Below are 20,777 nucleotides of genomic sequence, written 5' to 3'. Positions count from 1 at the left end.
TCCCAGCAATTAGGGTGGGGGGCAACATGGGGGAGCACAGGTCTGCGGGGGCAAGAAGGGATCCCAGCAGTGAGGGAGGAAGTCAGTTTAGGGATTGCAGGCTGGAGGGTGGGGGGAGGGCATGATCCCAGCACAGTTGGCAGCCTGGGGGTGGAGCTCATGCTGGGGGCAGTGGATCAAGGACAGAACCTGGCAGTGGGGGTGACAGGTGGGGCCTGTCCATTATCCAGCATCCCATGCCCTGTTCTCCTCACCCCATCCGCTGCTCCGACCCTCTGCCCTGCACCCCAGCCCTGCCCATTGGGCGCTGGCAGTGGGGAGGAGGCGCCCATCGAGCTGGCAGTATCTGGGCTGTCACTGGAGCGAGCGGATCTAACCCCTGCCTGGCATCCTGGCCCGGCCGTGGGCACAACCCCTGCAGTCCTGGCACCATCCTACCTCGTCACCACCGGCCATACCCACTTGTCTGGCTCCCCCCTACGCCCACCCTGGCCCTCCCTCATCCCCCTGTCCCCCCATCTGGGCTCTCCCCCATCCCAGCTCCCCTCCCTGGGGTGTCCCCTCCTGCGGCCGCTCTCCCCCACATGCCTGGTTGGCCTCCCCCCTCCTTCCCCCACCAGGGCCTGGCCCCTGCTCTCCCCACCTCCTCGTCCCTTCTCCTCTCCCACCCCAAGCTCCGCCACCAGCCCCCCCCTGCGCCCCATTACTCCCCAGCGGAGCCAGCGAGCCCCGGTAGGAGCCTTCCGCTCCCCCCTCTTCCCTGGGGGGGGGCACCCGAAGCTCCTGCCCCCGCCTGCCCCTCTGTCCCTCCCGGCCGCAGGATCGGGGGCGCGGGGCCGGCGTGTCCCTACCTGGAGCGACGGAAGGCGCCGATGGTGCCCGGGGGAGGCGGCGCGGTCCTGGAGGGGGGGCTCTGGGGATGCGGGGAGCGGGGAGATCTGGGCCGGGGGGGCGCCCGGCGCTGCAGCGCTCCCGGGGCGCAGGGACCCAGCGGACGGGGGCGCAGCGCCAAGCGCTCCGGGACGCACGGGGGCTGCTGGGCGCGGCGCTCGGCCGGGGCAGGGGCCGGGCCGGGAGGGCAGAGGCGGGGCCCGCTCGGTGGGTAGCTCGGTCCCTCCCCAGCCCGCGCCGGGCGCCTGCTCTCTCCGGCGGGGGAGGCGGCGGAGACGGCAGGAGGGGAGGGGAGTGGGGGGGCCGGGGAGCCTCCCTCCCTCCCTGCCCAGACACCCGGGCCGGGGCTGGGGACGCTCCCAGCAGCTCACTGCGCCCGCCGCGCCGGGGAGCCACCGACCGGCCGTCCCCAGGCAGCCGGGCGCTGCGGCCGAGAGCTGGCCATGGTGCTGAGCGCCCTGGTGGGGGGCGGGGAAGGAGGGCAGGGGAGGAGGAGGTGATGGAGCAGAGAGGAAGAGGATGTAATGGGGCAGGGAGGGAGGAGTGGGGAGGAAACAGGGCAGGGGATGAGGGAAGGGGGAGGCAATGGGGCAGGGGGGAGGAAATGGGGCGGGGGGTGAGGGGAGGGGGATGTAATGGGGCAGGAGGGGAGGGGAGGAGGAGGCAATGGGGCAGGGGGTGAGGGGAAGAGGAGAAAGTGGGGCAGGGGATGAGGGAAGGGGGAGGCAATGGGGCAGGGGGGAGGAAATGGGGCGGAGGTGAGGAGAGGGGGAGGAAATAGAGCAGGGGTGAAGGGAGGGGGATGTAATGGGGCAGGGGGTGAGGGGAGGGGGAGGAAATGGGGCAGGGGTAAGGGGAGGGGGTTAGCGGGGGAGGGCTGTGTTGTGGAGCTGTAGGCTGTTGTGGTGTTGGTGGGGGAGGGGTGTTTGTGGGAGAGGACTGGTGGGCCAGGAGCTGCTGATGACCCCCCCCCAACACGCAGTTCCCACCCCACACCTCTACAACACCTCCTCCTGCCGCATGACAACAGGCACCAAACCTCTGCCCCATCCCCCACCCGTCCTGCCCATGCACCCATCTACTCCCGACTCAGTCCTGTCTCCATCAGCCCCCCAGCCCCAGCCCCACACAACCCCCCTACACACACACACAGCCGATGTCAGCCAGGGTGACACACACACACACACAGAAATACACAATTATCACATACTGTCTCTCACACACACTGAGAGCCTACACACATCATACACTGTCATACATGCACACATAGAGCCTACACACACAGAATCATCTCCCTGTCATACACTGTCACATACACAGACACATACACACCCCATATATGCTGTCACACACACACACACACACACACCATCACACACTGTCACACACACAGCCTACACACACAGGAACACACCCTGTAACACACCCACACAGAGCCTACACTCACAGAAACACACAGCCCATCACACATGTGCACACTCACACAGTCTGCACACACAGAAACACACACACCATCACACTCAAATGCATGTGTGCACATCAGACACTGTCACATGCACACACACACTCACACCATCATACACCCACACAAATATAGAGCCTCCACATGCAGAAACACGTGATGCACTGCTCACACACACCATCACACATGCACACAAACTTTCTCACACACACACACAACTTGTCACACACACACCCATCACACACACACACAATCTCTCATCCTGTACACACAATCCTCTCCCCCCAGAACATACACATGGCCAACCATGCTAACAAAAAGGGTGGGGATGGTTTCCCGCAGCCAGGCTAAAGAGGCCACCCTACATAACCTCATTCCTGAGCCTCCTGCAAGGCCTGGGGACCCAGCCAGAGGTGGTGGAACCAGACCGCAGACCAAAGGCTATGGCAGCAGTTGAAGATCCAGTTCCTGGGACCCAGCCAGAACTAGCTCAAGGATCAGAACTGGTGGAGTGGTCAGCACCAGAGCCCGTGATTGCAACCCCACCAGAGTCAGGGAAGCCAGCACCAAAGGGCGCCACAGAGCCTGCACCTGCAGCAACAGCAGCTAAACCGGCACAAGAAGCTCAACCAGAGCCTGTAATACAACCTGGTGCAGCAGAAAGCGGTTCACAATCGATGGAAACACCCCCCATCACCTGCATCACTTCCAGTGGGTCCAAGTCCACAACCCAGCGAAGAACTAATGTCTCCAGCATCAAGGGAGCAGTTCCAGACAGAGCAGGAAGTCAATGAAAGCCTCAATGGAGCTTGGACAGTGGCACGGAGCAACCCACTGCCTCTCAGCTCTTCCGATAGGTCCAGATTTGCTGTAGAAGTAGGACTCTTATAGAAAGTAACCCTTTCTGGTGGGTACAAGGAGGACTGGCATCCTCAGAGACAGTTGGTAGTTCCAAGTATAGGGAAAAGCTCTTGCGCTTAGCCCACGATCACCCTAGTGGCCATGCTGGGGTGAACAGGACCAAAGACTATTTGTGGAAGTCATTCCACTGGGAGGGAATGGGCAAGGACGTTTCTACCTATGTCTGGTCTTGTAAGGTGTGCCAGAGGGTGGAAAAGCCAAGACCAGGTCACGGCCCCTCTCCAGCCACTCCCCATAATTGAGGTTCCATTTCAGCGTGTAGCTGTGAATGTTCTGGGTCCTTTCCCTAAGAAAACACCCAGAGGAAAGCTGTACATACTGACCTTCATGAATTTTGCCACCAGGGCTAAAAGCATGAGCCAGGCATTGGCAGACGTTTTTGCCAGGATAGATTGGCCATCAGATATCCTTATGGATTTGGGAACTAACTTCCTGGCAGGGATCATGAAATGTCTTTGGGAAGCTCATGGGGTGAACCACTTGGTTGCCACCCCTTACCACCATCAAACAAATGGCCTAGTGCAGAAGTTTAATGGGACTTTGTGGGCCATGATACATAAATTTGTGAATAAGCACACCAATGATTGGGACCTAGTGTTGCAGCAGTTGCACTTTGCCTACAGGGCTGGACCACATCCCAATTTGGGATTTTCACCCTTTGAACTCATTTATGGCCACAATTAAGGGGCCATTACAGTTGGTGAAGCAGCAATGGGAGGGGATTACATCTTAGAATCATAGAAGATTAGGGTTGGAAGAGACCTCAGGAGGTCATCTAGTCCAGCCCCTTGCTCAAAGCAGGACCAACATCAACTAAATCATTCTTCTCCAGAAACTAGATCAGGAAATGTCTAGGAAGACGCAATTAGGTTTATCTTTTTTTATTTATGGCTTGTGGATTCCTCTTTGCTAACCCCAGGTGCTTTTGTTTTGCTTGTAACCTTTAACCTGCACCTCAAGAAAGCTATTCTAGATGCTTAATTCTTGTATTTGCTCTTTTTAAATCTACCAATAGCCTGAGTTTTCCAATATATTTTCCAAGGGGCAGCAGGGACACACACACACACGCACAGAGAGAGAGAGAGAGAGAGAGAGAGAGAGAGAGAGCGCCTTTCCAGGTGGCCCAGGCAGCCCATGGTATGGGGAATAGATGGGGGGACACAGGGCCTGTGTGTCTCCACTTTCCGTCCCCCAATGGCATCTGAAACTCCCTGGGATCTGGTTGTGCCCCTGGGTGTCTGCCTGTGTCTGTGTGTCTGCCTGTGTCTGTGTGTGTATCCACCTGTGTCTGTATGTCCACCTGTGTCTATGTGTCCATCTGTGTCTGTGTGTCCAACTGTCACTGTGTGTCTGTCTCTGTGTCTGTGCGTCCCCCTGTGTCTGTGTGTCCATCTGTGTATGTGCATCTGTGTCTGTGTGTCCATCTGTGTGTGTCCACCTGTGTCTGTGCATCCACCTGTGTCTGTGTATCCATCTGTGTCTGTGCATCTGTGTCTGTGCGTCCGACTGTGTGTCTGTCTGTCTCTGTATTTGTGCGTCCCCCTGTGTCTGTGTGTCTATTTGTGTATGTGCATCTATGTCTGTGTGTCCATCTGTGTCCGTCTGTGTCCGTGTGTGTGTGTGTCCACCTGTGTCTGTGTATCTGTCTGTGTCTGTGCTTCTGGCCTTTCTGCCCCTCCCCCCGGCCCACGGTGGGGATTAGTGGGATCGGTGGATTATCTGCTCCTGGCACTGCTCACCCAGAAAAGAGAGAAGAGACACATGGATGGCCCCGTCCCTCCCCTGCAGCCAGCCCCTCCCCCACTCCTAGTCAGCCCCCCCTCCACACCAACCCCGCTCCCAGCCTGCCCCATCTCCACTCCCAGCCGCTCTCCCTCCACACCAGCTCCACACCCTTCCCCACATATGGCCCCACACCAGCCTCATGTTCGCCCCCCTCCTTCCCCTCCCACCACTGGAGCTCTGCAGAGGTTCTAGGGGCACTTGTTATCCCCCCCAGCCCTTGTTCCCCCCTCCCTCTTATCAGGGGTGCTCCCCAGTCCTGCCCACTGGCATTCCCCTGCCCTTCCCCCACCCCTACTCTCCTCCCACCCCTGGACTCAATGCCTTTCCCTCAATCTCTGCCCCAACCCCTGCCCACCCAGCACCAAAGCCCCATGACTATAGCCCCATGCCCCCAACTTGAGCCCAGAGAGGCTGGGGAGCCAGACTCCTGGGTTCTATCCCCAGTGGTGTCCCAGACATCCAGTGTGACCTTGGGCCAGACATTGCCCCATTCCCCATGCCTCGTTTCCCCTTTGTATCTTGGTGGGGGCCTGCCCCAGAGTGTTCAGTGAGGGGCCAGTGTGGGGGGGCCAGATGTTGCTGTGATGGGCCTGAGGGACATACAGAGATTCAGAAACCCTGACACACTCCCACCCACCAAGTACATCCCACCCCTCCGCTCCGTGACTGCCCCAGAAAGACCCCCATGGGACACCCCACCACACACACCCAACCCAATTCTGGCCAGGCCTCTGCAGTGCCCAGCGCTGGGCTCCTTCTTCCCCTCACTACCTCTCAGCCATGCAAGGGTTAACTCCCCCTCCCCTGCATGCCAGGGCGGAGTGGCACAGGCCCTGGGCAGCGCAGGGTTAATCCGAGCCTCAGCTGCCAGCCCCGCTCCCCACTGTGCCCTGTTCAGCTGCAGGAGCCCAGGGGCGCTTTGATCTGGGAACAGGCAGCGGCTGTGATCTGCCTTCCAGCGCCAGCTGAGCTCAGCCGGGGGTGTCTCTGTGTGTGCAGAGACTGGCTCTGCCCATGCTCCTCACTCCCGACCCGCAGCCCCTGCTAGCCCAGCCGTGGAAGCCCCCTGCCCTGCCCTACTGGTGCCCCTTGCTCCTGACCCATAGCCTCTGCCAGCCCAGCCCTGACCCCCTCCCCAGCTCTGCTGGTGCCCCTCAACCCTGACCCACAGCCCCTGTTACGCCAGCCCTGATCCCTACCCCAGCTCTGCCGGTGCCTCTCAGCCCTTATCCACAGCTCCTGCTACTCCAGCCCTGATCCCCACCCCAGCTCTGCCAGTGCCTCTCAACCCTCATCCACAGGCCCTGTTACCCCAGCCCTGACCACCCCCAGCTGTGCAGGTGCCCCTCAACCCTGACCCACAGCCCCTGTTACCCCAGCCCTGACCCGTCCCAGCTCTGCCGGTGCCTCTCAACCCTGACCCACAGCCCCTGCTACCCCAGCCCTGATCCCTACCCCAGCTCTACCGGTGCCTCTCAACCCTCATCCACAGACCCTACTACCCCAGACCTGACCTCCACAGCTCTGCGGCTGTTCCTCAACCCTCACCCACAGCCCCTGCTATCCCAGCCCTCTGCCCTACCAGTGCCCCTCACTCCCAACCCACAGCACCTACTAGCCCAGCCCTGGGATCCCCCTGCCCTGCTGGTGCCCCTCACTCCTGACCTGCAGCCCCTGCTAGCCCAGCCCTAACACCCCCCCCCAGCTCTGCTGGTGCCCCTCAACCTTCACCCGCAGCCCCCTGCTTTCCCAGCCCTCTGCCCTACCAGTGCCCCTCCTCACCCCCAACCTGCAGCCCCTGCTAGCCCAGCCATGGGCTCCCCTCAGCTCTGCCAGCGCCCCTCAACCCCAAACCACAGCCCCCTGCAACCACAGCCCCAGTCCTGCCCCTGGGTGAGTGTTTGGGGAAGCCTAGGGGTGGGGCGTGATGGGTTTGCAGGATTAGCTGTGATCTCTCCCTCCCTGACTCACTAGGTCCAGCCAGTCCCCAGAGTCTGTGCCTCGCTCTCTAGTGGGTGAGTGACCCTGGATGTGCTGGGCACGGGGTGACACCCAGTCCACGCAGCCTGGCCTCAGAGACCTCTTGAACTGTGCGTGCACACTGTGTACACACACTGCAGCACACACATCACATTGTACTCACCCTCTGCACACCATGCACACACACACACTACACCACATCTTCCTCTGCACACACTGCACAAACCACACACACTGCATGTGCTCAGGAAACTACAATCCCTCACACATGCCCCCCCCAAACCATTCATGCACACACACACACACATACGTGCATACACACATACAACCATTCACAAACACACTGACATATTAATTTTGCACATGCATACACATGCATAGCCACAAATTCAGCACCAGCCACACTGACACTTGCACACTTGTGAACACTGGCTCTAACCACAGTGCGAGTGGGGACATGTGCACACCCATTGACTCACACACATGCACGTGCATACACATGCACACACACATACGCTTCCTGCTGTGTTCCCAGGGATGGATAGAGCCCCAGGCCAGAGATGCTCTCACCTGCCACATCACACTGCACAGGCTGCGCTGATGGGCTACAGCCCCAAGGCAGCTCCCCCATCCCCCATCCGCCTGGGAGACGGGCTCCTTGGAGAGGTCAGGTGGGCCAGAGGGGGATGGGATGGGGGGGGACACACAGAGCTATGCCAGGGAGGGCCTAGTGCCCCTGTCAGGGAAGCCCAGCTCATCTCCCCACAATGCCAGGGACATCGGGGATGCCCAGTCTCCAGGGATTTGGCCCCCTCACCTGCCCCACAAGAAGACATGGCTACAGATCCCCCCACCACCACTGGGATGAGGCCCCCAGACTCAGTGGAGCTGGACAGATCATAGAGAGAAGGGGGTGGCAGGCAGGACTACAGCATGGACCTGGGACCCTGGGGGTCTGTTCCCCATTTGGCTGCTAGGTGACCTTTGGCCAGTCACTTCCCTGCCCTGTGCCTCAGTTTCCCCATAACTCTGCTGGCCTCCATTGCACAGAGCTCTTAGCTCACCGTGGGGAAGTGAGGTGAGAAGAGACCAGGAGTGCAGAGGGGCCTGGACGAGGGACAGGCAGGGTGTCTGGGGCAGGGCTGGGGATGGACTCTAGAAGGGGAGGGTTTGCTTCAGTTGTTGGGGGGCTGTATTTATGGGGGGAGGGTCTGGCCAGCGACCCAGCCAATCACCCACTCTCCCCATACATATGCTTCCCGTTTCTCACCATCCCTTCCCCTGGCTCCAGGTCTCCCTGTCACACAATCCCCAGCCATTCCCCCCACCATAGTGCCCCGCTCTGTGTGTGTGTGTGCACGCGCGCGCATGCATGTGTGTGCGTGTTCCCCCTTCTCCGCCTGTTTGCTGCAGGAGGCTACTGGGTTGGGCATTCCCTCCAGGGCTGGGAGCAGAGTCCAAGCCTGGGTGCAGAACCAGGGGCTGCTGAAGTAAAGTGAGGACTCCTGGATTCTACCCCTGGCTCTGGGAGGGCAGTGGGGTCTACTGGTTATAGCATGGGGGGCAGGACTTCTGGGTTCTATCCCTGGGGTGCTGGGAGGGCAGTGGGATCTAGTGGTTATAACATGGGGGGGAGCAGGACTCCTGGGTTCTATCGCCAGTGCTGGGAGAGCAATGGGGTCTAGTGGTTATAGTGTGGGGGGTAGGACTTCTGTGTTCTATCGCCGGTGCTGGGAGGGCAGTGGGGTCTAGTGCATAGAGTGGGGGAAGCTGGGAGCAGGACTCCTGGTTGCCCTGTGTTGACAGTCCTTTACTGCTAGCATGACATATGGAGAGCGGGGTCTGAGAGTGAAGCCCGACTGGCCCCAGCTCAGCAGAGACGGGAGACCAGCCCCGCCCCACACTTCCCTCTGCCTTCCCCATGTGGCCAGACAATAACTCAGCTCATCCTGCATTCCTTAGCAGCTGCTGCCACATTATGGCTCATGGACAGGGGCAGGCGGGCCTGGGCTGTGTTGAGCAATCTGGCTTTCTGCACGCACAGCCGCCCCTTGTTCCTGGGCAGGGAGCACACACATAGGCCTAGATTGACTTCTGTATGGGGGCAGCTCCAGCCAGGCCACCAGGACCGTGCATGGGGGTGCAAATTGCCAGCTTGCCTGAGGCTGTAGGGCTGGGGGTCACTGCTGTGCTGTGGGGCCTGGCGCCTGTACTGGTGTTCGTTCAGATCTCACACAGGGAACTGGAGGGTGAGGGGAATTTAACCAGAGTAAAGATGCTGGCTTTGGTGGGACTCAACAGAGTATCAATTCAGGACAAATTGCTTAAAGCAGGGCAATTACAGACCAAGGCTGGGGTTCCTTTGCACACCAAAGCAAACCAATCAGCCAAACAGAGAAGACTTCGATTTTACCCCACTGGCTAACCATAAGTCACACAAGCAATTCCCTTAGACACTCCAGTTTCCCGGTATCACCACCAGTGCCACTCATTATGGGGACGAATGGTTATGAAAACCAATACCCCAGTAAAAGGAAAAAGGTTGTCCCGATCCCAAAGGACCAAGCCCCAGACCCAAGTCAATATACAGATCAGAGCTTACCCACAAATCATGCTTTAAAATCTAAAAGTTTATTCATAAAAAGAAAGAAATATAGATGAGAGCTAGAATTGGTTAAATGGAATCAATTACATACAGTAATGGCAAAGTTCCTGATTCAGGCTTGTAGCAGTGATAGAATAAACTGCAGGTTCAAATCAAGTCTCTGGAGAACATCCCCAGATGGGATGGGTCAACAGTCCTTTGTTCAGAGCTTCAGTTTGTAGCAAAGTCCCTCCAGAGGTAAGAAGCAGGATTGAAGACAAGATGGAGGAGCTGCAGCAGCCTTTTATAGTCTCTTGCCATGTGGTCTCTGCTTTCTTTGCCCCAAAGACAAGCATTCAAGCACATGGCATGAAAAAACCATAGAGTTCTGTCCATAGGCATGTGCCTGCATGCCTTGCTGAGTCACAAGGTGTATTTGCTTTCTCTCAGTGGGTCAGTTGTACAGCTGATGGTCCTTAATGGGCCATCAAGCAGGCTAGGCGGAGCAGACACCAAATTGACTGGGGTGTCACCAGGAAGCATAGCACAAGTTTGAAATACAGACAGTATCGAGCCAATACTTGTAACTTTAAATACAAAAATGATACCTGCACACAAACAGCATAATCATAACCAGCAACCAGAACCTTGTCTTAGACACCTTATTTTACCCCATTTATGTGGGGACTTATTCTCCCTACACTGATCTAGGTGGATGGGGTGCGGCGCTGGACCGGGGTTGTGTCCGGGCTCTTCGCGTGGAGCTGCCGCCTCCTCGCTGCCCCCTTGCTTCCCCCCAGGCCAGTCTCTCTGCTGCCGCCGTCCCGGAGAGGAGGCGAGTGGCTCGGGCCGCGGCCCCCGCTCCTCGCTCCCTCTCATACACTCGGGCACCGGGCGCTGCTGGGGCCCCGGCCAGGCAGCGCAGGGAACCCAGGCGGCCGGGCTCAACGGCGCTCCCACTCTGGTCTCAGGCATGTGTGGGTCTCTGCGCGGGGCGCTCCGCAAGCAGAGGTGGGCGGCAGCTGCCATGCGTGAGTGCCCGTTGCCTCCTCGGCCGGAGCCCTGTGGCTGTGGCGGGGGGCGCTGGGGGGGCCGGTCCGGGCTACAGCTCGCGCCTCGGATCCGCTTGTTTTCTGTGTCTCACACAAAGCGATTGGTTTGGGAGAAGAGAGGGGAAGAGGCTGTAGATCGTTCTTTGTGTGGTCGGGGATTGCGTCGTTGCAGTTGGCCAATCAGGGGTGATTAGAGGCATGGTAAGCGCATGATTTTTCTTTTTGTCCAATTAGATTGCTAGCATGTATGATGTTAGCCCGCATGATTGGTTCTTATGTAACCAGACTTAACTATATAAGGGGGTAGCAGAAAAGAATAAAGGAATTCCTGACTTGTTTGCAGCTGTGTTGACTGTGTGAATTTTCTTCGCTCCGCATGATACCACACATTTATACAAGATTTGGTGCCACAACAGGACCTTGGTTGCAACAATGATCTATATGATCCCAGTTCATATTAATATCGTCACAACCAGGGCCATGCAGTGGGTGCAGGGCTGACTCACTCCTGCGTGTGGGTTTCCTGTTGACTCAGAGTAGCCCCCCCTTTGGAGGCTGGGTGAACTGCTAGCCACACCCCGCAGGGAGAGGCAGGAGCAGCAGCTGGGTGCTGCAGGGAGGGGCCACTGCTTTCTGGGAGGGGAGACTGAGGGTAACGGGGCGGGGGGGGGCTGCCCAAGGGGCCATGACTCAAGCTGTTCAGGCGTGTACAAACCTTTAAATTGTGTCTCCACCCCCACTATCAATATATACAATGTTGGGGGGGGAGCAATGCCTCCCCATTCCCACCCAACTCCATCTATAAGTGCACTGGGTTTGAATGGATAGTTCTGTGTTCTGCACTGCCGTGGTAACGGTCATGGGGGTTGGGGGGGGGGTTGCACACAGGGAACAGGTGTCCGGTTGGGCTCGGATTTTGCACAGACTGTGCTGTGTCCACAATCATGGTAAATGCACACACACAAGCAGGCCTGGCTGCTGTCACAGGGCCACCCTGAGTGGGGCGTCTTGACTCCCACATCCCCTTTCACTGGAATAAAAGTTTGATTGGTAGCTTCCAGCCTCTGAACTGCCTCCTTCCCAAACCCAGCAGAGCAGGTCTGCTCTGGTCCTGCCTTGCCCCAGACTCTGCTTTCTTCCAAGGCCACGGGGGACTTGTCAAGGATCAAACCATGACAATTAGCCCCTGTCTTTCCTGGTCAGATAGGGGTTAAGGGCCCCTGGCCATTCCCAGGGGTCAGAAATTGCTGCTGATCATTTCATTCCCAAAAGTGAACCAGAAAGAAACTGAAATAAAGAAACCAAAGATGCTGAAGCAAAGACAGATGCTGTCCCTTTGCATGGAAATTCCTGGTTAAAAACCCTTAACTCTGCCCCTTGGAAGACAAAGGAATATAACACTCTTAATTTTGCCCCTTTGAACGCAAGGGAATTCCCAGCCAAACACCCTTAACTCTGCCCTGGCGTGATCAGAAGTTCTATAAGACTGCCCTGCCTTTTTCCCAGTTTGGGTGTTACTGTGCACATTGTCCTGTCCCTCTCCATGGCCTTTCTCTGCCCCGGAGGTAGTATGGTGAGCTGCGTCCCAGAGGTCCAGAGCAAGAAGAAGGGGAAGAGAGGTTCCCGGGAACAGCCAGTGAAGGTGAAGATATGTGACATGCTCTCAGCATTGTAGAAGGCCAGGCTGCCCCGCTTGCAGTCCAGATGCACCCGGACTATCCTGGGTGCTGACTCCAGCTGCAACAGGGTCTCAGGGCAGGTGAGAGCACTCCACTCCCCCTCCTGGCACTGCAGAGCCCAGACCCCCACATCTGGGGACAGCCGGAATGCCCCTATGTGCTCCATGGAGCCCCGGGCTGCCCCGGTGGCCCAGTCTCCCCACCAGCCAACCTCCACGTCCCAGAAGTGTTGCCCATCTGCAAAGCACTGGGAGGCCAGGACACAGGGGAGGGGGTCGAATCTCCGGTCGCTCTTGGGGACGTCTTGCCAGAGGATGCCGCATGTCACACTTCTGCCATCCACTGAGAGCATCAGGAAGGGGTTGGCGGTGCTCTGGTCCAGCGTCACCTCTGCTGCTGACAGGGACACTACAGGCAGATGGATACGGGCTCTAGGACAGGTCACAGCAGTACCTCCTCTCTGCTCAGCTCCTCAAGTCTCTCGCTACAGGGCCTAGTGGATAGAGCACTAGGACACCTGGGTTCTATTCCCAGCTCAGGCCTGCTGCTTGACCTGGGTCAGTCACTTCCCTTCTCTCCCCCTCGCTTTCTCCATCTGCAAAATGGAGCTAAGCATGACCTGGATCTTCTCTGACCCAAGTAGTCAACCTCTTTTGGGAGGACCTCTGAATGGGACACTAGTGGGCTTTTTCCATGGGAACAGTTTTTGGCTGGAAAAACTGGACAACAGGATGGATCACGTGATGATTACCTGTTTGTTCATTCCCGCTGGGGCACCTGGCATTGGCCCCTGTCTGAAGACAGGATACTGGGCTAGATGGACCTTTGGTCTGACCCAGTCTGGCCATTCTTATGTTCTAAAATTCTGCGCCTGCTTTCTGGGGACAGAGTGGATGCTTTGTTGAAAAACCAAATGCTCTAAAACCAAAATATTTTGGCCAAAAAGCCAGACAAGCTTCATCCGAATCCAGAACGCTTTGGTCCCAAAACCAGAGTTTGCCCAAAATATTTTGGCCCCAAACCAGATCATTTTAATCTAAAATGCAGAATACTTTGGTCAGAAGCCGAATAATTTGATTCCAAAAACCAAACTAGGAAGATTTTCAGCTGGAATGTTTCAGGTTTTGACATTTTGATGAAGAGTCGGAATTATCCATAGAAAACAGGAACAAAAATGAAAAAAAGAAAAAAAAAGTCTTACTTGGATTTTTTCATGGGAACAGACCCCTCTTTTCCACCAAGCCCTGTGTCCAGGAAGGATCTCACTGGGGCCATCTACAGAGGTCATTGCATCTCCATGCTCTTGCTAGGGAAAGCTGACAGATATCACAGTGGTGTCCTGTGCTTTGTATTACCCAGCAGAGCTCCCAGGGTCAGGAGGGAGGGCTGGAAGCGGCACTTGTCCCCCAGTCTCCAGGCAGCCTGGGAGCACAGCCGAGTCACCGCAGGGCTGCCTGATCACGCATGAATGTTCGCCCACCAGCAACAACAGATTTTAGGCTGCTCAACCCATGTGCCCCCCGCTGCGATCTCTCCTGGGTCAGCCCTGCTCCCAGCATTGCCTCCTGTCCTGCCCAGTCGGCTCCATTCTTGACCCTTGGCCCTGACGCGGCTCTGTCAGCACTGTTTCTAGCCACTGACTCCAGCTCCAACCACAAGGCCTGGCTGCCCATGCCCCAGTTCATAACACCCGTCATGGTCCCAGCCTGGGAAAGATCCACTGTCTAAGCTCAGACAGGAATCTCAGATCCAGGCTTTCAGTGTGATGACTGTGGTCAAGCCTTTTAGGCCCAGCTCCTCAAAGGTACTTAGGCACCAAAGGGAGTTGGGCACTGTTCCCGTCTGAGTTAATCAATACATGGAAGACAGGGAGGGAGCTCAGAGACAGCAGGAGTCAAAATCATGCAAGTACCAGCGAGAAGTAGAAAACATTTTTTTTTTTTTACCTTTATCAAGAAATTGTCTCCATTCTGCAATGATAAAAAAGGAGGTCACAATTAGCTGGGAAAGCAGCGAGAGCAGATGAAACAAATCCCATCTAAGTTGTTGGGTTTTTTAAACAAATCCCAGCCATTTTCTCCCCAATGAAAGTTTTCATTTTGTTCAAAATTCTCTTTTTTTTTAAATACAAAACCACAATTTTTTAAAGTAAAGAAACAGTTTTAGTTTGCAAATATTTTCAGTTATTTGCTAAAAAAACTCTCGGAAATTTTCTATGAAAATTTTTTTTTAAAAAATCTTTTGAAACTTCACTGAGGGAAATTCCTTCCCATTTGCTCAGCAGCCCTATACTGAACCCCAGCTCGCACACTCATTGGGCTGGAGTCTGATTCCAGCAACCGGAGAAAACGGAGCAAGCAGGCCAGACCCCAGCTGGTGTCAACCAACCATTGCTCCATTTGGGTGAACATGATCACAGCAGCTGGCAGCAGCTGTGGGTCTGGACTCATCCCACACTGGGAGTCATCCCCTGCACATCTCTCTCCACCTCAGCTGACTCTGGCCCCAGACAGCATCTTTTGCTTTCCCCACTCCAGCCTCTGAAGCATCTCTGGTCCTTCACCCTCTTCCATGTCCCTCAGCCTCGTTCCTGGCTATGCAGGTGTCTGTGCAGCGCTCGGAGCGATGGCGCTCTGATCTCAGTCACTGTGTGTCTGTGCAGCACCTGGCAAAATTGGGCCCTGATCTCGGTCACTGTGTGTCTGTGCAGCGCCCGGCACGATGGGGCCCTGATCTCGGTCACTGTGTGTCTGTGCAGCGCCCGGCACGATGGGGCCCTGATCTCGGTCACTGCGTGTCTGTGCAGCACCCAGCGTGACAGGGCCCTGATCTCGGCCACTGTGTGTCTGTGCAGCACCCAGCATGACAGGGCCCTGATCTCGGTCACTGTGTGTCTGGGCAGTGCCCAGAACAACGGGGCCCTGATCTCGGTCACTGTGCATCTGGGCAGTGCCTGGCACGATGGGGTCCTGATCTTGGTCACTGTGTGTCTGTGCAGCACCCAGCGTGACGGGGCCCTGATCTCGGTCACTGTGTGCCTGTGCAGCGCCCAGTGCGACGGGGCCCTGATCTCGGGTGGGATCTCTCGGTTCTGCCCTGATAAACTATTATGCGATGGGCGCTGAGGCGATGTTATAGAGACACGAGAGATCGTGTGCCGGGAATACTCACCGCGCTCTTTGGACGTCTCCTCTGGAAGAGAAAGGAAGAGGTGAGGCTGTGAGCAGGAGCAACACTCAAGGGGGATTTCCTGTGCTCTGTGTGGCTCATTTCTACCGTCCCGCTACGGCTGTTTCTCTCTCACCTCCCCACTGAGCAGACACGCCATTCCCATCCGGTTCCCACCTCCTGGGACAGACCAAGGGCTGCGCGTGGCTCTAGGGAAATGCATGTGCGTCCTAGAGGGGGTAGCCAGGGATAATCCATTGGCCCAGCCCCTCAGTGGGTGTCCATTTTCACCCTCTAGAAATTCTTAGCCAGGTCTGTGCTCCCGGAAACCCTCCAGAAAGTGCCTCATTGCCGGAGGCCATACAGGTTGATCAAGCCTGAGAGAGAGAGAGGCGGCTGGCCAGGCACAATGCAGGGACTAGCTCGCCCAATAGCCAGTCTCCCTGGGATCCGTGGTGCTTGGCAGGGCTTAGGCACAATCATTTGGGCTTATCTCTCTCCTTCCTCTCAGCTTTTCCCCTAATTTAAGCAAAAGAGGCAGCATGGGCCAATGGTTAGACCACTGAAAAGGCCTTTAGAAGTACTGACTTTGGTTCCTGGATTTGCTGCTGAACTGCTCGGAGAGCTTGGAAAAGACACTGCCGCTCTTTCTGCCTCAGTTTCTCCTCCCACTCTTTGGTTATTTTGACTCTCTATTTTGCTCTTTAGGGGAGGGAGGCTGTCACCGTGTGTCTGTGCAGTGCCTGGCACAATGGGGCCCTGATCTTGGTCACTGTGTGTCTGTGCAGCACCTGGTACAATGGGGCCCTGATCTCAGTCACTGTGTGTCTGTGCAGCGCCCGGCGCGACAGGGCCCTGATCTCAGTCAGTGTGTGTGTCTGTGCCACGCCTAGTACGATGGGGGCCTGGCTTTGTTTGCACAGGAATGACTAACTTCCACCTTCCAGGAAAGAAGTAGTTTTTATGGAATTTTCTGTTTGTAACCCACACGGTCCCCTAGGAAGAAGTATGGGCCTGTCAATGAAACATGTTCCCTACTGCACTGCCTGGAATGAGGTTGTTACCTTTGAGAACCTGGAGCTTTCGGAAGAGATAAACCGCCAAGGGCACGAGGAAGAGAGATACCGGTAGAAGGATGAAAAAGGCCATCATTTCCGGAGCGTGCCTGGGGAAGAGCCCTAAGGGAGAACACACATTGCAGCTTCTCAGAGGAGCAGTGAGAGCGCTCCTCAGCACTTTGCTGGGAAAGGTGAAATCAATGGAAGTACTGAGAGACAGATTCTGATCTCAGCTTCCCTGGGCTAGTCTGGAGTCACTCCCCAACGGCAATGGGGACAGGGCTGGATTCCGATCTCAGCTCCACCAGGGTTGATCCGGAGTCACCCCTGCCTGCAGTGAGGCCACGCCACATGGGTAAGCATCAGGGAGGAACCTGAGGTTTGCGGGCAGCCCACCTGTGATACGAATTGTCGTCTCTCTCTCTGGGCCAGAGAAGCCGGCTCTGATGGTGCAGGTCAGTGCTGGGTCTGAGCTCTCTAGCACCACCAATGAGCTGGAGACGTTGAATAGGCCGTCGTCACTGCACGGTTTCTGTTCAGACTCGGGGCTCAGGGTCTCCCCACGGCCATTCCTCCAGAGTACATGAGGCTCCGGGTACCAGCCCGCAGAGAGACACAAAACCCACACCCCTGAGTCCTTGTGCCCAGCCATGTGCAGGATGGGATCTGAGCCAGAGCCTGGGGGATGGACAATCAGTAGCAAAAAGTTAACACAGTAAGAATGACTAACACATCTGTGATAGCAGTGATCTCAAAGCACTTTACAAAGCCGTGGATATGCCCCACTGACATCAGTAGAGCTGTGATCCATTGACCCCAGCTGGGGATCTAGCCCCATTGACTCTCATGGATTTACAGCCCATTTACCTCAGCTGAGATCTGACTCCACTGACTCCAATGGAGCTACAGCCCATTGACCCCAGCTGGGGATCTGACCGCATTGACTCCAATGGAGCTACGGCCCATTGACCCCAGCTGGGGATATAGCCCCACTGACTCTCATGGATCTACAGCCCATTTACCTCAGCTGAGATCTGACCGCATTGACTCTAATGGAGCTATGGCCTATTGATCCCAGCTGGGGTCTGGCCCCATTGACTCCAATGGAGCTATGGCTTATTGCCCCCAGCTGGGGTCTGGCCCCATTGACTCTATGGAGTTACGGCCCATTGCCCCCAGCTGGGATCTGGCCCCATTGACTCTATGGAGTTATGGCCCATTGCGCCCAGCTGGGATCTGGCCCCATTGACTCCAATGGAGCTACAGTACAGGCATGGGGTCTGCCCCCCACAATTTTAAGCCTCTGATTCCGGGAATGGCACTTCTAAAGGCTGTACTCTGGGGAGGCATCCCAGGGAATTTTAATGGGAGCAGGGTACCCAAATCCCCATTTCTTCCTCCTGCTGGAGCTCAGCATGACAGGTGAGCGGCTCTGACAGCATGCGGCTTGCTCCCACAGGAGCACCAGGTGTCGCAGTGCAATGGGGGATCATGACGCCCCCTCAGACCCGTGTGCTGTCCTGCTGCATTTTACCCGCAGATTAAGGAGCAGAGGCGTGACAGGGCTCTCATCTCGGCCACTGTGTGTCTGCGCAGAGCCCGGGGCGACGGGGCTCTGATCTCAGCCACCGCGTGTCTGCGCAGCGCCCGGGGCTCTGATCTCAGTCACCGCGTGTCTGCGCAGCGCCCGGGGCGACGGGGCTCTGATCTCAGCCACCGCGTGTCTGCGCAGCGCCCGGGGCGACGGGGCTCTGATCTCAGCCACCGTGTGTCTGCGCAGCGCCCGGGGCGACGGGGCTCTGATCTCAGCCACCGCGTGTCTGAGCAGCACCCGGGGCGACGGGGCTCTGATCTCAGCCACCGCGTCTCTGCGCAGCGCCCGGGGCGACGGGGCTCTGATCTCAGCCACCGCGTGTCTGCGCAGCGCCCGGGGCGATGGGGCTCTGATCTCAGCCACCGCGTGTCTGCGCAGCGCCAGACACTATGGTATCTCTAGGTGCTACTGTAACAGTAATTACCTCCAATGACACTACATCAAAAAAATACTAGGTAGCCAATCAAGTATTCAAAGTCAGGAGCTGTCAGATTTCCAGAGGCTTGAACAACCTCAACTCTGCTCCCCTTGTGGGCTTGTATGATGCGCTGAAGAAGTGTAAAACCAACATGTGAGTGTGTTATTACAGACCAAGCCCAGAATGAGGAGGTCTAGCTACAGCCATGATGTGAAATAGACTTAACTGGAGCTGTGGGTGCATGTTTGCACGTGTGCATGCTCTTAAACCAGTTTAAACTTGGCTTTCAGCCACATAGCTCACACTCATCAATTTCCAGGCCTGAGGTCAACTGGGAGAACTAGTGGGAAGCCACCAGAGAGGTGCCCACACTAGTGGTAGGGCCAGTTTAACTAGAGAGCTTTTAACCCATTTGCGCTGGTGAATTGTGGGGTGTAGACGAGCCTCAGTAGAGGATGGCGGGTGTATCTCGGAGCACTGCCCCGCTAACCAACAAGGCATCTTCTCTAGCACCCAGCACCTTGTGAGGGTTCAATCCGCCTATGGCTCACTGGGCACTGGCCACCCGAGGTGGTTTGGGCCCTGTGCTACCCTTGGGATGTGGAACTGAGATGCAGCAGTTGTGAAATTGCACTGGAGGTGGGGAAGTGCTGGTTTGGAATAGACTGGATCACATCCTGACGGTGTCCCTTTGGCACACATGCCAGTCTCACCTGGGGCTGCTGTCCCAATGCCCAGGAGGAGGCAGAGGGCAACTGGTATGGCCTGAAAGCGGGATAGGGTGTTCTCCATCCTGCGGGCCTCTGGCAGACGTCTCCTGGCACTGCCACAGAGCACTAGTCACCACACAGAGGGGGCATCAGGCTTCTCAGCCGCGTAGGAACTGGGAAAGCACAACACCCGTGAGTCCCCAGCGGGTCAGTTCTTCAACCAAAAACTTACCCCTTGAAACAGCTGGGCCTCCTGCAAAATCAGCATCTTCTCCTAAGAAATTATTTTCACTTTCCACAGAAACCGTCAGCACCAAAACCTGCCAGGGAAGCCCCCCCCGCGCGCGTTTATCTGGCTTTTCCACCCTGCGTTTTGCTTTGAAATGGCAGCAAAAGCCCAACTTTTGGCTGCTTTTCATACTTTCCTCCTCCCCAGTACAGAAAGGAGGAAGAAATGTCAAAGTGAAAGTCACCCCGCCCCGCGCCCCACCCCTTAACTGAGCTGTTCCTCTGAGCTGGAGGAAGTGACAGCCAGTAACATGGCGGTAAAAGTAATTCAGCGGCAGATAAACTAGTTAATTAACTCATTACAAAGTGGGGAAATGGAGAAACCGCCCTTCCCTCCCCTGGCTGGTGAATAAGCCCCGGGGGCTGCCTCACCCCCTGGGGGAAATGGTTTCCCGGGATTTACATTCCAGAGCCCTCCCCCGCCCGTGCACATTGTTCCAGCACCGCTGCAACTGATCCTTTCCTGGCGTTGTGCCCCGGAGCCCCTCGGATTTCTGGGCAGGACCCCCCTTTCTTTGCCGGGGGAAGGGCTCCCCCAGTCCTACCGGCGGAAGGGGGCTGGGAGGCGGCGTGCCAGCTGTCCGGGTTGGCTCACAATCTCCCTTTCCTGGAGGCAGCTGGCCCAGGAAGTGTGTCCCGGAGCTCACTGCTAGGGGCGGTTTCAAGGGCAGGCGGGATGTCCTGGGGGTTTGTAAACACGGGAACCAGGCGGAGCATTTCGGAGGCGTGCCCAGCCTGGCCACTGCGTTCCGCCCCGGAACAGCTAGACATCGCGTGGCTCGGGCTGGGCTGCTCTGCACAGCAGGGCTGCACCCTGCGGACTCTGAGCTTCCCGCTCCCTCCCTTAAATCCCCTTTTTGAATTAAAAAAAAAGCTTGTGTTGATTGTGTAGAGCAGGGGTCGGCAACCTTTCAGCAGGGCCGCCCAGAGGATTCCGGGGGCCGGGGGCCTTCGGCGGCAGGCGGCTCCAGTGGACATCCCGCAGGTCGTGAGGTCTGCATGAGGTCCACCAGAGCCGTGGGACCGGCGAGCGGCAGAGTGCCCCCCGCGCGGCAAAATGTTTAGAGCCAGCCCTGTTCGGCGGCGAGGGGCCTTTCTGTTCCGGGACCCGCCGCCGAAGTGCCCCGAAGACCCGTGGCGGGGGCCTCCCACTGCTGAATTACCGCCGAAGACTGGGCTGCACTTTG

The 20,777-nt window shown here is 57.0% G+C and overlaps 2 protein-coding genes across 6 annotated transcripts in view; both read right to left on the bottom strand.

Moving 5' to 3' along the window:
• Positions 1–948, bottom strand: part of GABBR1 (gamma-aminobutyric acid type B receptor subunit 1) — a 48,172-nt gene extending 47,224 nt beyond the window's left edge. The window contains exon 1 of one of the 3 annotated variants that reach the window (XR_003998002.1): positions 852–948. The gene's annotated coding sequence lies outside the window, so the exon portion shown is untranslated. The remainder of the gene's footprint in view (positions 1–851) is intronic. The other 2 variants (XM_030544063.1, XM_030544061.1) reach the window with 2 other exon arrangements.
• Positions 949–11,063: 10,115 nt separating this feature from the next.
• On the bottom strand, positions 11,064–20,278 carry LOC115641026 (butyrophilin subfamily 1 member A1-like). 3 transcript variants are annotated; one of them, XM_030544133.1, is made up of 7 exons: positions 20,136–20,278; positions 19,306–19,475; positions 16,977–17,258; positions 16,587–16,700; positions 15,526–15,546; positions 14,301–14,324; positions 11,064–12,762 (listed from the first exon to the last, which is right to left on the bottom strand). In XM_030544133.1, the coding sequence occupies exons 2-7, from the start codon at positions 19,382–19,384 to the stop codon at positions 12,125–12,127; spliced, it is 1,158 nt and encodes a 385-aa protein (XP_030399993.1). In that variant the 5' UTR covers positions 19,385–19,475; positions 20,136–20,278; the 3' UTR covers positions 11,064–12,124. The 3 variants fall into 3 exon arrangements, with proteins under 3 accessions (XP_030399993.1, XP_030399992.1, XP_030399994.1); XM_030544132.1 differs by lacking the exon at positions 19,306–19,475 and having other exon boundaries at positions 19,535–20,278; XM_030544134.1 differs by lacking the exon at positions 20,136–20,278 and having other exon boundaries at positions 19,306–19,626.
• Between the last annotated feature and the right edge of the window lie 499 nt (positions 20,279–20,777).

The sequence above is a fragment of the Gopherus evgoodei genome, unplaced genomic scaffold, assembly GCF_007399415.2.
Source record: "Gopherus evgoodei ecotype Sinaloan lineage unplaced genomic scaffold, rGopEvg1_v1.p scaffold_33_arrow_ctg1, whole genome shotgun sequence".
Lineage (NCBI taxonomy): Eukaryota > Metazoa > Chordata > Testudines > Testudinidae > Gopherus > Gopherus evgoodei.
This window is presented reverse-complemented; position numbering and strand designations above follow the sequence as displayed.